Source organism: Leopardus geoffroyi, chromosome C1 (genome assembly GCF_018350155.1).
Source record: "Leopardus geoffroyi isolate Oge1 chromosome C1, O.geoffroyi_Oge1_pat1.0, whole genome shotgun sequence".
Taxonomy (NCBI): domain Eukaryota; kingdom Metazoa; phylum Chordata; class Mammalia; order Carnivora; family Felidae; genus Leopardus; species Leopardus geoffroyi.
The window spans coordinates 100,480,962-100,493,016 of NC_059328.1; the positions used below are offsets into that span (position 1 = coordinate 100,480,962).

Here is a 12,055-nt window from a genome sequence, read left to right on the forward strand (position 1 = left end):
TTTTTTCAATATATGAAATTTATTGTCAAATTGGTTTCCATACAACACCCAGTGCTCATCCCAAAAGGTGCTCTCCTCAATACCCATCACCCACCCTCCCCTCCCTCCCACCCCCCATCACCCCTCAGTTTGTTATCAGTTTTTAAGAGTCTCTTATGGTTTGGCTCTCTCTCACTCTAACCTCTTTTTTTTTTTTTTTCCTTCCCCCCCCTCCCCCATGGGTTTCTGTTAAGTTTCTCAGGATCCACATAAGAGTGAAAACGTATGGTATCTGTCTTTCTCTGTATGGCTTATTTCACTTAGCATCACACTCTCCAGTTCCATCTGCGTTGCTCCAAAGGGCCATATTTCGTTCTTTCTCATTGCCATGTAGTACTCCATTGTGTACATAAACCACAATTTCTTTATCCATTCAGCAGTTGATGGACATTTAGGCTCTTTCCATAATTTGGCTATTGTTGAGAGTGCTGCTATAAACATTGGGGTACAAGTGCCCCTATGCATCAGTACTCCTGTATCCCTTGGGTAAATTCCTAGCAGTGCTATTGCTGGGTCATAGGATAGGTCTATTTTTAATTTTCTGAGGAACCTCCACACTGCTTTCCAGAGCGGTTGCACCAATTTTCATTCCCACCAACAGTGCGAGGGTTCCTGTTTCTCCACATCCTCTCCAGCATCTATAGTCTCCTGATTTGTTCATTTTGGCCACTCTGACTGGCGTGAGGTGATATCTGAGTGTGGTTTTGATTTGTATTTCCCTGATAAGGAGCAACGTTGAGCATCTTTTCATGCTTGGCACTTTGTTTAAAATCAAATGACAGATTCAGTAGATGTTGAGGCTCTTTCTGGATTCCTACCTGTTCCATTAATCTGTATATTATCCTTAATGCCAGTAGGACACTGTATTAAAGACTTTAACTTAATAGTAAGCTTTGAAATCAGGTTAAATCCTCAAACTTTGTTCTTTTTAAAAATTGTTTTCGTGTTTCTGGGTCCTTTGCCTTTCTAGAATTCACTTTTTTACGTAAAATAAAAGGTTGCTGGGTTTTGATTGGGATTTTACTGAATTTGTAGATGAATTGAGAAGAATTGTTACCTTAACAGTATTCAGTGTTCCATGAGCATGTTACATGTTTCCACTTATTTAGGTTTTCTTTAATTTGTCAGTGTTTATAGTTCTTCATATATAATTTCTTGCACATGTTCTATTATGTTTATTCCTAAATGTTTCATGTTTTTTGATGCTATTATAAATGGACTTGTTTTTTAATTTCCATTTCTGGTGTTTATTACTAGCATATAGAAATATATTTGACTTTAGTTTTCTGAACTTGTATCCCTGTTAATTTTATTGAAGTCATTATAGTTCTAGTGGGTTATTATTATTATTTTTTAGATTGCTTAGGATTCTCCTTATACATAGTAATGTCCTCTGTGAATAGAGGTGCTTTTCCTTTATCCTTTTTGATTGTTTTGCCTTTTATTTCTTGTTACGCTGGCTAGGACTTCCAGTACATTATTGAAAATAAATGTGGAGAATGGACATACTTGATTTGTTATCAACTTGAAGGGTTAAGAATTTGGTCTTAAGTATGATGTCAGCTGTAGGTTTTTTGAAGATCCCCTTTATTAGATGGCGGGCATTTCCTTATAGTTTATTGAGAGTTTTTATCATGGATGGCTGTTGAATCTTGTCAAGTGCTTCGTCTGCCTCTATGAAAATGATCGTATGATGTTTTTCCTTTTATTCTAGTAACGTGGATTCTGTTGATTGGCTTTTGAATGTTAAATTAGTCTAGGTTAAAACTAGGTTTTACTGTACTTGATCACGATGTAGTATCCTCTCTAGGTTGCTAATTTTGGTTAAGGAATTTTGCATCTGTTTTTGAGATACACTGGTTTTCAGTTTTGTTGTAATATCTTTGTCTGGTTTTGGTGTGTGAATAATGCAAGCTGTAAAAAAGCAAGTTGAGGAATATTTGAATGAGTGATATACTGTTAAATGAATAGATTTTTTTATATACCACAGTCCACTATTAAATAATTCACCTGTTGTATAATTAACAAACTAGTTGATAGTTCAAACTAGTTGATATAAAAAAATATTTACTAGCTAAGTGGCTGTAAACTAGGGCTTCGAGCTTGGCTAAATCCAAGTCTGTAGGTGTTATTGTCAATAATATTCATTTTATCCTTTTGTTTAGTATCTCCACGTTGGGAGAGTGTTAGCCCCCATCAGCCCAAGATAATGTGTTACACAGACCTTGAGATTGCAAAATGAGAGAGTCCCTTTATCTCCTAGTGTCTATAACAATATGCGTAAAAGGACTTGATTGCCACTACTTGAATCACAGATACCTAGTCACTGTGATTAGGTTAGGGTTGGCAAACTACAACCCACAGGCCAAATTCTGCCTGCTGTCTATTTTTTAAAAATAAAATTTAGGGGCGCCTGGGTGGTGCAGTCGGTTAAGCGTCCGACTTCAGCCAGGTCACGATCTCGCGGTCCGTGAATTCGAGCCCCGCGTCGGGCTCTGGGCTGATGGCTCGGAGCCTGGAGCCTGTTTCCGATTCTGTGTCTCCCTCTCTCTCTGCACCTCCCCCATTCATGCTCTGTCTCTCTCTGTCCCAAAAATAAATAAACGTTGAAAAAAAAATTAAAAAAAAAATAAAATAAAATAAAATTTAGTTGGAGAAGGTATATCCATTTGTTTATGTATTGTCTAAGGCTACTTTTGTGCTATGGTAGCTGCGTTAAGTAATTGCTAGAGATGGTATGGACTGCAAAGCCTGAAGTATTTATTTTAAAGAAGGATTTTGCTGATCTTCAGCCTAAGGGTAAGGAGTTCTCTAGTAATTGGTTGTGGAATCAGAGCCCCTTGATTGACAGTGCCGTCGTGATCACAGGGAGGGAAGGGGAGCTATTCCCCAAAGAATTGGCAGTTCCTCAAAGGAAAGAGTGCTGAACAGACACCTTCTTCCCCAATAAAAAGAACTTGTCTTTTATACCCAAGTTTTTCTTCTTTTGTGTAGACTGAGGTTAAACATGATGATGTGGGTTATCACGCTAGTAAAAAATGTTAATAGAGTAATATTCTGATAGAGGAGATAACAGGAAGAATGGGTAAGGCTGCAGTGATAGATGGTATAGATTGATGAAATAACGGTCTGTGAGTGATGTTAATTGATGGATTATAATTTTTCTTTTCTCAGATGATGAAACATGCCTGGGATAATTATAGGATATATGGATGGGGACATAATGAACTCAGACCCATTGCAAGGAAAGGACACTCCACTAATATCTTTGGTAAGTTTACCTCTCCTAACTACTGTATCCATCTTTAAAACGGAATCTAAGTTCTTAAGTACTTTCTAAAACCTGAACATTTCTATTATAATTTGAAGCAACGTGCATTTTTTTTTTGCAAGCTTCAGTCAAGATTTCATGCTAGTTGCTTTAGAATATACAGATAATGTGGTAGATTTTCTACCTCTACAGATGTTGTAGTCATTTATCAGTGTTTTGAAGCTTTTTCTGCACTTTTTTCTTTAATGTCAGGGAAGTTAGGTACCTATTTGTAATTCTCTTTCTTCAACACAGTTCTGATACTCCTCGCATTATGAGGGGGAAGAGACGTGAAAGAAAGCAGTAGTGCTCTGTATATATAAAAAAGTCACATGCCCAAGGTGATTTGGTTGGTAAGGTGAGTGGGTGATATTGTACACTCACAATTCCAAGGGAAAGATTCATTTGTTTGTGGATGGAGGTCTGGGGAAGAGCTATGTTCAGCCTGAGTTCACTCTAACTTTCTAGGTCTCTTGAGCTCACTTCTACTTGTTAAACTTCTCCATTTCAAAAAGTACTTAACAACTTTTACTTAACCTAAGGATAAGTCTTGAGAATCATCAAGCTGTTATTTATTATAGTCTTGATCTCTTTCCCGCATTCTCAATTTTTCTTGATGTAATGGGTATCTTTTAAGTAATAATAGGTGAAGTTAAGAAAATATTGAGGTAGGGAGGCACATGGACTAGTTATTTGCAACGTAGTTATCTTTGCTAATTGTAATGTGCCACCACAGTAACCTAAATCACGGCATTTTTCCTCGTGACATTTGAAAGAGTTTTTCTAATGCTATGATTTCTCTTGTAATTTGTTGCTTGCTTATTTTCTGTAAAACATAAAATGTCTGAAAAGATCATTTCTCTTGGGTTTCAGAGGTGTTGGAATTGAGGAATAATGGAAAAAATTTTTCTTTAGGTCGTCAAAGACACCAGAAATATCTTAATACAGTTAACTTAGAATCTGTCACCTAATGAAATAAAGCATATTTCCTTAGCAAAGGTTACAAATGGAAAAGTTCCCATTGTTTTGTGGATGCCACAGTGTGAGACATTAGTGCAGGAAAAGACATTTTATGTTTAATGGTTAATTAAAATTAGATCCTCTTTTCAAGTAAATATTTTTTTCAGTATTAAACTCTTTGGTAAACTGTTAGTCCTTCTAAAGGATTAGAGTATAAATGTGTAAAATAAAAGTTGCATGTTAATTTTCTACTTCTTTTTTAAACCGTATTTCTCAGAACATATACTGTATTCACATTTGTCAAATGGATACGGGTCCTAGGCGAAATAGTTGGTAAGTTTATTAATTTTGAGAGAGAGAGACAGAGAGAGCAACCAGGGGAGAGGTAGAGAGAGAGAAAATCCCAAGCAGGCTCCTCGCTGACAGCGCTGTGCCTGACGCAGGGCTGGAACTCACAAACCCTGAGATCATGACCTAAGCTGAGACCAAGAATCTGACGCTTAACTGACTGAGCCACCCAGGTGCCCCTGTTTTGTTTTGTGTTGTTTTTGTTTTGTTTCATTTTACTTTAGGAGAAGTCTAACTGAGTGGTAATAGTTCTGAGTGTCTCATTTGATGTCCCAAATTCAGTATGTCTTTAAGAATCAGAATCTTAGAATTGAAAGAAACTTCAAAAGTCTAGCCTCTCTATTATGGTAGGAACATACAGGCGAGTATTGAAACTTTACTTACAGTATTTGAGATTACATGGAAAAGAACTTAAAAACGTGTTCTTTTCCATTTTACTAGCTTCAATTATTAAAAAATTCTTTTATGTGGTAACTGAAATAAGCATTCCTCTGACTTCTGTCTGGTTAGTCCTTGGCATCATAGGATTCTTTATGTGCAGATAACAGAAAATCCATTTCAAAATGGCTTAAACTAAAGTAAATTTAATCAGCTCAATGAAGTCCTAGCATAGATTGGAGTCCAACTAAGCTTTTTATTTATGTCTTTTCTCCGTTTTCCTCTGTGTGTTGATATCTTCAGGCTGGCTTCTTAGCAGGACGGCTGCCTCAGTGTGAAGCTGTATATATACGTACTACCACATCTGTAGAGCAGAGAGCACTTGGTTTTCGTAGAAACTTCGTTGACTCATTGTTTCTTGTCTCAAATTGGCTTTTGTGCCCATCCTCGAACCAAATGCTACTTCCAGAAGGATGGTGTATATTCTTTTGGTTTTGCCCCGTGAAGGCAAACTCCTGGAGCTAGTGAGTGAGAAGAAAATGTTGCTGGATGTAAATTAGCACTGATACTAATTATTCCAACAGTAATTAATGGAATGAATTCTTTTTACTTAGATATACTGAAGAATTAAGAGTTTTGTTAGGAATAGGTCTTCTCGCCCTTAAAGGGAAGAATTTTGATTTGGAAAAGAGTGTTAACTTTGCAGTGCTTTTTGAAGTGTGCCTTTATTTTCTCCATACGTGTCTATGTCTGTGTATGTGGGTATGTTTATGTATAAATTCTTTTTGCTATTTCTAACTTAACTGGCTTATGACTTCTAATATTTTGTTGAGGATTTTTGCACTTACGTTTTGCATTTATATTGCTCTGTATTTTTCTTACATTATCTTTGTCTTGTTTTGGTATCCAGGTAATGTCTCATAAAATGAATTTGGAAGTGTTCTCTGCTCTTTATTTTTCTGGAAGATATTGTTTAATATTGATTTTTTGATAGTATTCACCAGTGAAGCCATCTGCATCTAGAGATTCCCCCCCCCCCCCCCCGGGAGGTTTTTAAACTGAAAATTCAGTTTGTTTAACAGTAAGGACCAATCAGCTTATCTCCAGTTGACTCTTGAACAACATGGGTTTGAACTGCATGGGTCTACTTTATATATAGGGTGTTTTGTTTTGTTTTGTTTTGTTTTGTTTTTGATAAATACAGTACAGTAGTGTGAATGCATTTTCTCTTATGATTTTATTAATAACTTTTTTCTATCATACTTTATTGTAAGAATGTAGTTTAATTATAAACTAAATTTAATTCTAAACATTGTCTATTAAGACAGTGTGTGTTAATCAACTATTATCAGTAGGCTTCTAGTAAACAGTAGTAGGCTATTAGTATTTAAGTTTTTGGGGAGTCAAGTTATATGGGTTTTTGACTGCATTGTGGTCAGCATCCTTAACCCTAGGCTTCTTCAAGGACCAACTGTATTTCTTTCAGGGTGAGTTTTGGTAGTTTATGGTTTTTGAGGAATTGGTCCATTTCATCTTAGTTATTGATTTTATGTGCATAGAGTGTTTGGAGTATTGCCTTGCTATCTTTTGGATGTCTTTGGCAGCTGTAGAGATAATCTCCTTTCATTCCTGATATTAGTAATTCATATTTTCTCTCTTTCTCTTTGTCCTGCTAGAAGCTTGGTTTCATTGATCTTTTTAAAAAATTTGTCATGGTTCACTTTATTTTTTTATTCAAGTAATAACATAGAGTGTATACTAATTTCTAGTGTACAATATAATGACTCAGCAATTCTGTACGTTAGTCAGTGCTCATCGTGGTAAGTGTACTCCTTAATCCTCTTTACCTCTTTCATCCATCCCCTGCCCACCTTCCCTCTGGCAACCACCAGTTTGTTCTCTGTGTGTTTTTTTGTTTGTCTCTTTTGTTTTATTTCTTAAATTCCACATATGAGTGAAATCATATGGTATTTGTCTTCCTCAAGCTGACTTATTTCACTTAGTATTATATCCTCTTGATCCATCCATGTTGTTGCAAATGGCAAGATTTCATTCTTTTTGATGGCTGAGTAATTTTCTATTGTATTGCTTTTATCTTGGCTTTTATAAATAATGCTGCAATAAACATAGGAGTGCACATATCTTTTTAAATTTGTGTTTCCATTTTCTTTGAATAAATACCCAGTAGTGGAATTACTGGATCATATGATAATTCTATTTTTCATTTATTGAGGAACCTCCATACTGTTTTTCACAGTTGGTGCACCAGTCTGTGCACCAACTAACTAATAGTACATGAGGGTTCCTTTTTCTTCACATCCTCGTCATCTCTTGTTATTTCTTATGTTTTTGGTTTTAGCCATTATGACAGGTGTGAGGTGATATAACTCATTGTGGTTTTGATTTGCATTTTCCTGATGATGAGCAATGTTGAGCATCCTTTCATGTGTCTGCTGGCCATCTATATGTCTTCTTTGGAAAAATGTCTATTTGTTGATCTTTTTAATATTTTCTTTATGTTTTTCATTTCTTTGATTTCTGCTCTTTACCATTTTGTTTCTTTTGCAGTTTTGAGTTGATTTAGCTCTTGCTTTTCTAATTGCTCTGGAAGCCTGGAGTGTGGATTCGAGATCCTTTTCTCCAATGTAAGCATTTGGTGCTGTACATTTCTGTAGGTGCTGCTTTAGTTGTATGCTAAAGATTTTGGTATGTTGTGTTTCACTTTCCATTTAATTCAATATGTTTTAAAATTTCTCTTGAGGAACCCTCTTGCCCTGTTGGTGAGAATGCAAACTGGTGCACCCGCTCTGGAGAATAGTATGGAGGTTCCTCAAAAAGTTACAAACAGAACTACCCTATGATTCAGCAGTTGCATTAGTATTAGTAGGTATTTGCCCCAAGGATACCAAAATACTAATTTGAAGGGATACAGGCACCTCGATGTTTATAGCAGCATTATTTAAAATAACAAATTATGGAAAGAGCCTCAATGTCCACTGACTGGATGAATGGATAAGGAAGATGTGGTATATATATACAATGGAATATTACTCAGTCATCAACAGAATGAGATTTTGCCATTTGCAGTGATGTGGATGGAGCTACAGAATATTTTGCTAAGTTGAAATAAAGTCAGTCAGAGAAAGACGAATACCAGATGATTTCACTCATGTGTGGAATTTAAGAAACAGAACAAATGAACATAGGGGGGAAGAAGAGGCAAACCAAGAAACAGATTCTTTTAACCATAGAGAGCAAACTGATGGCTATCTGAGGGTTGGGGGTACAGGGATGGGTGAAATAGGTGATGGAGATTATGGAGGGCACTCGTTGTGATGAGCGCTGGGTGTCCTGTGTAAGTATTAAATCACTAAATTCTACACCTGAAACTAATATCGCACTGTATGTTAGCTAACTGGAATTTTTAAACAAAAACTTAATTAAAAAAAATAGAAGCTCATGGGAAAAGCCATGTATTTTTCAGCTTGGGGAAGAAAAGTTTCCCTTGAGTAAGTTGTTTAATTTTCAAATGTTCAGAGATTTTCCTTTTATCTTTCTGTCACTGAATTTTAGTTGAATTCCTTTATGGTCAGAGAACACTGTATTTCAGTTCTTTTAAATTGTTGAAGATTTACTTTATGATCCAAAATATAGTCTGTCTTAGTGAATGTTCCATTTGTGCTTGAAAAGAATATATACAAGTGTAGTCTGCTGTTATTGAGTAGAATGTTCTCTTGATGTTAGTTAGATGCCATTGGTTAATGGAGTTGTTCAGACTTCCTCTGTGCTTGCTAAATTTCTGTCTAGTAGTTCTATTACTCACTGAGAGAAGGGTGTTGAAGTCTTCAACTGTAATTTTGGATTTGTCTCCTAACCTCATTCAGTTTTGTCAGTTTTTGCTTCATACATTTCTTATATTCATATATTCTTGTTAAGTGTTTACACCTTTAGGATTGTTATATCTTCTTGGTAGCACCACAAAAGCCTTAATACCATAACCAGACACTGATATTACAAGCAAAGGAAACTGTAGACCTATGCCCCTCATGGATATAGACACAAAAATCTTTAACCATGTATTAGTAAATGTAATTCAGCAAATGTAAAATGAATAGTAACTCATGATTATTACATGGTCGGTTTAATATCTAGAAGTTAGTCGATGTAATTGAAAATATTAAGGGAATAAAAGAAGAACCATATGATCATTTCAGTAGATGCAGAGAAAGCATTTAACAACACTCAGGATCAATCCATTATAAAAACTCTTAGCAGACTTGGTTAGAAGGGAACTTCTTCAACCTGATTAAAGACATTAAAACACACACCCCAAGATGAAACAAATGGAAAAAATTTGCCACATGCCTCGTGTTGAAAGACTAGATATTTTCCCCTAAGATTATGAATTAGGCAAGGATGTCTGCTCTCTCACTTTGTGTAACTTTGTAGATGAGCTCCTAACCAGTACATTAAAGCAAGGAAAAGACAAAAGTATAAAGTTTGGAAATGAAGAAGTAATACTGTCTTTACTTGTAGTCAACGTGATTATTCATGCAGAAAGTCTTAAGAAATCTACTAAAAAACAACAATAAAGTCCTAGGTTGAATACAATTTAGTAAGGTCATAGGATACAAGTTTAATATACAAAATAAATTATGTTAAAAAATTTTTTTTAAGTTTATTTATTTTGAGAGAGGGAGTGTGCGAGTGGGGTAGGGGCAGAGAGGGAGAGGGTGAGAGAGAATCCCAAGCAGGCTCAGAGCCTGCTGTGGGGTTCAAACTCGTGAACTGCAAGATCATGACCTGAGCCAAAATCAAGATCTGGATGCTTAACCAGCTGAGACACCCAGGCGCCCCAATAGATTGTATTTCTGTATACTGGTAAATAGTCAAAATGCAGTTTAAAAATAATGTCATTTGTAGTAGCATCAAAAAATATGAACTGCACGTAGGTGAATTTAACAAAATATGTGTAAAATTCACACACTTAAAACTGTGATTATTGAGAGAAGTTTGAAAGGACAGAGGTGCCATGTTTATGAATTGGAATACTCAGTATTGTTGAGATGGCCCAATCAAAATGACTTTTTGTGTAAATTGATAGTCTGACTCTAAAAATCTGTATAAAAATGCAAAGCTTGGGCAATAGTAAGAATAATTTTTTAAAAGGAAGAACATGGGGCGCCTGGGTGGCGCAGTCAGTTAAGCGTCCGACTTCAGCCTGGTCACGATCTCGCGGTTCGTGAGTTCGAGCCCCGCGTCAGGCTCTGGGCTGATGGCTCAGAGCCTGGAGCCTGTTTCCGATTCTGTGTCTCCGTCTCTCTCTGCCCCTCCCCCGTTCATGCTCTGTCTCTCTCTGTCCCCCCAAAAATAAATAAACGTTAAAAAAAAATTAAAAAAAAAAAAGGAAGAACAAAGTTGAAGGATTTATATTACCTTATTTTAAGATTTACTGTAAAGCTGCAGTAATGAAGGCAGTATGGTTTTAGTGTAAGGACAGACACAGAGATCAGTGGCAAAGAACAGAACTCAGAGTGCATGTACATTATACGTGGTTAATTAATTTTCAGTAAAGTTGCTTAGGTAAGTCCGTGACTAAACAGGATAGTCTTTCCAATAAATCATGCTGGATCAGCTACATATTCATATAGAAAAATAACAAACCTTGATTCTTCATTGTACATAAAAATTAACTTGAAATGGATCATAGATCTAAGCATAAAAGCAAAAAGTACAAAACATTCAGTAGAAAGCATTGGAGAAAATCTTTGTGACTTTGAGGTAAGAAAAGAGGTTTTAGAATACAAAAAGCATAAGCCACAAAAGGAGAAAAATGGATAAATTGGACTTCATAAAAATTTCTGCTCTCTGAAAGACATTAATAAAAAGGTAAATAAGCCCCAAAACTTGGAGAATGTGTTTGTGACACACACACAAACACACGTGGATGTATTTAGAATATATAAATAATTACATGCCAAAGAAAGTTTATGCATAGTCAGTAAGCACATCAGTTGTCAGAGAAATTAAAATTGAGACCACAATGTAACATCCTATACATTCATATTAGAACGCGTAAAATTACAAAGACCAGCAATACCGAATACTGACAAGGAGGGTGGAACAGCTAGAACTCTCATCCATTGTTGCTGCATGTATAAAGTGGTAGCTCTGGAGAGCTCTTGCACACTGTCCTGTAGAGTTCAACGTCAATTACTATACAGCTTGGCAGTTTTACTCCCAAATATGTCCATGATGCTCACAAATGAGATCAGATAGTAGTTTTTATTTTTCTTACTGAGATTTTTGCATCCGTGGTATGCAGAATCCATAAATTGAATTTAAACTCTCTTTTCCTTTGTTCTATGAAAGTTTATGTAGGAGTTGCTATCCTTAAAATTAGGGTAGAATCTATTCTATGGAACTTCCAGAGTGTGATACTTTAATAGTGGGTAGCTCTTTGAGAACTTCACAGTTTCCTCTGTTTCTTGGTCTGTTTTGCTTGTTTGGATTTTATGTTTATTTCATAAGTCAGAATTATATATAAAACATATATTTTTATATAGTATACATTACTATTTATATTAAACATATAATGCATATATTCTTAGAAAATCATCAGTTTCACTCATTTTTTTTTCAAATTTATTGGTACAATATAACTAAAGTGGCCTTTTTATACTCAATTTCCTCAGTATCTGTGTGTTGATGCATTTTTTTTTTAATGTTTATTTTTGAGAGAGAGAGAGAGAGCGAGCACACAAGTGGGGGAGGAGCAGAGAAAGGGAGATACAGGATCTGAAGCAAGTTCCAGGCTCTGATCTGTCAGCACTGATCCCGACGTGGGGCTCGAACTCATGAATCGTGCGATCATGACCTGAGCCGAAGTCATCCTAGGTGCCCAATCCAGTTTTATTTTGTACTTTTGTATTCCCTGACTACTTTTTAGAATTTGTTTAGTGATAGAGTCATTGTATAGTTCTTTTAATAAAACTATCTTTTGAGTTTTATATTTTTGAC

The 12,055-nt window shown here is 35.7% G+C and overlaps 1 protein-coding gene across 3 annotated transcripts in view; it reads left to right on the forward strand.

The window, feature by feature from the left end:
* MAN1A2 (mannosidase alpha class 1A member 2) overlaps nucleotides 1-12,055 on the forward strand; it is a 175,202-nt gene that overhangs the window by 43,491 nt on the left and 119,656 nt on the right. For all 3 annotated transcript variants that reach the window (XM_045478809.1, XM_045478811.1, XM_045478812.1), the window contains exon 3: nucleotides 3,214-3,310. In XM_045478809.1, the coding sequence (XP_045334765.1) occupies nucleotides 3,214-3,310 (97 nt within the window). The remainder of the gene's footprint in view (nucleotides 1-3,213; nucleotides 3,311-12,055) is intronic.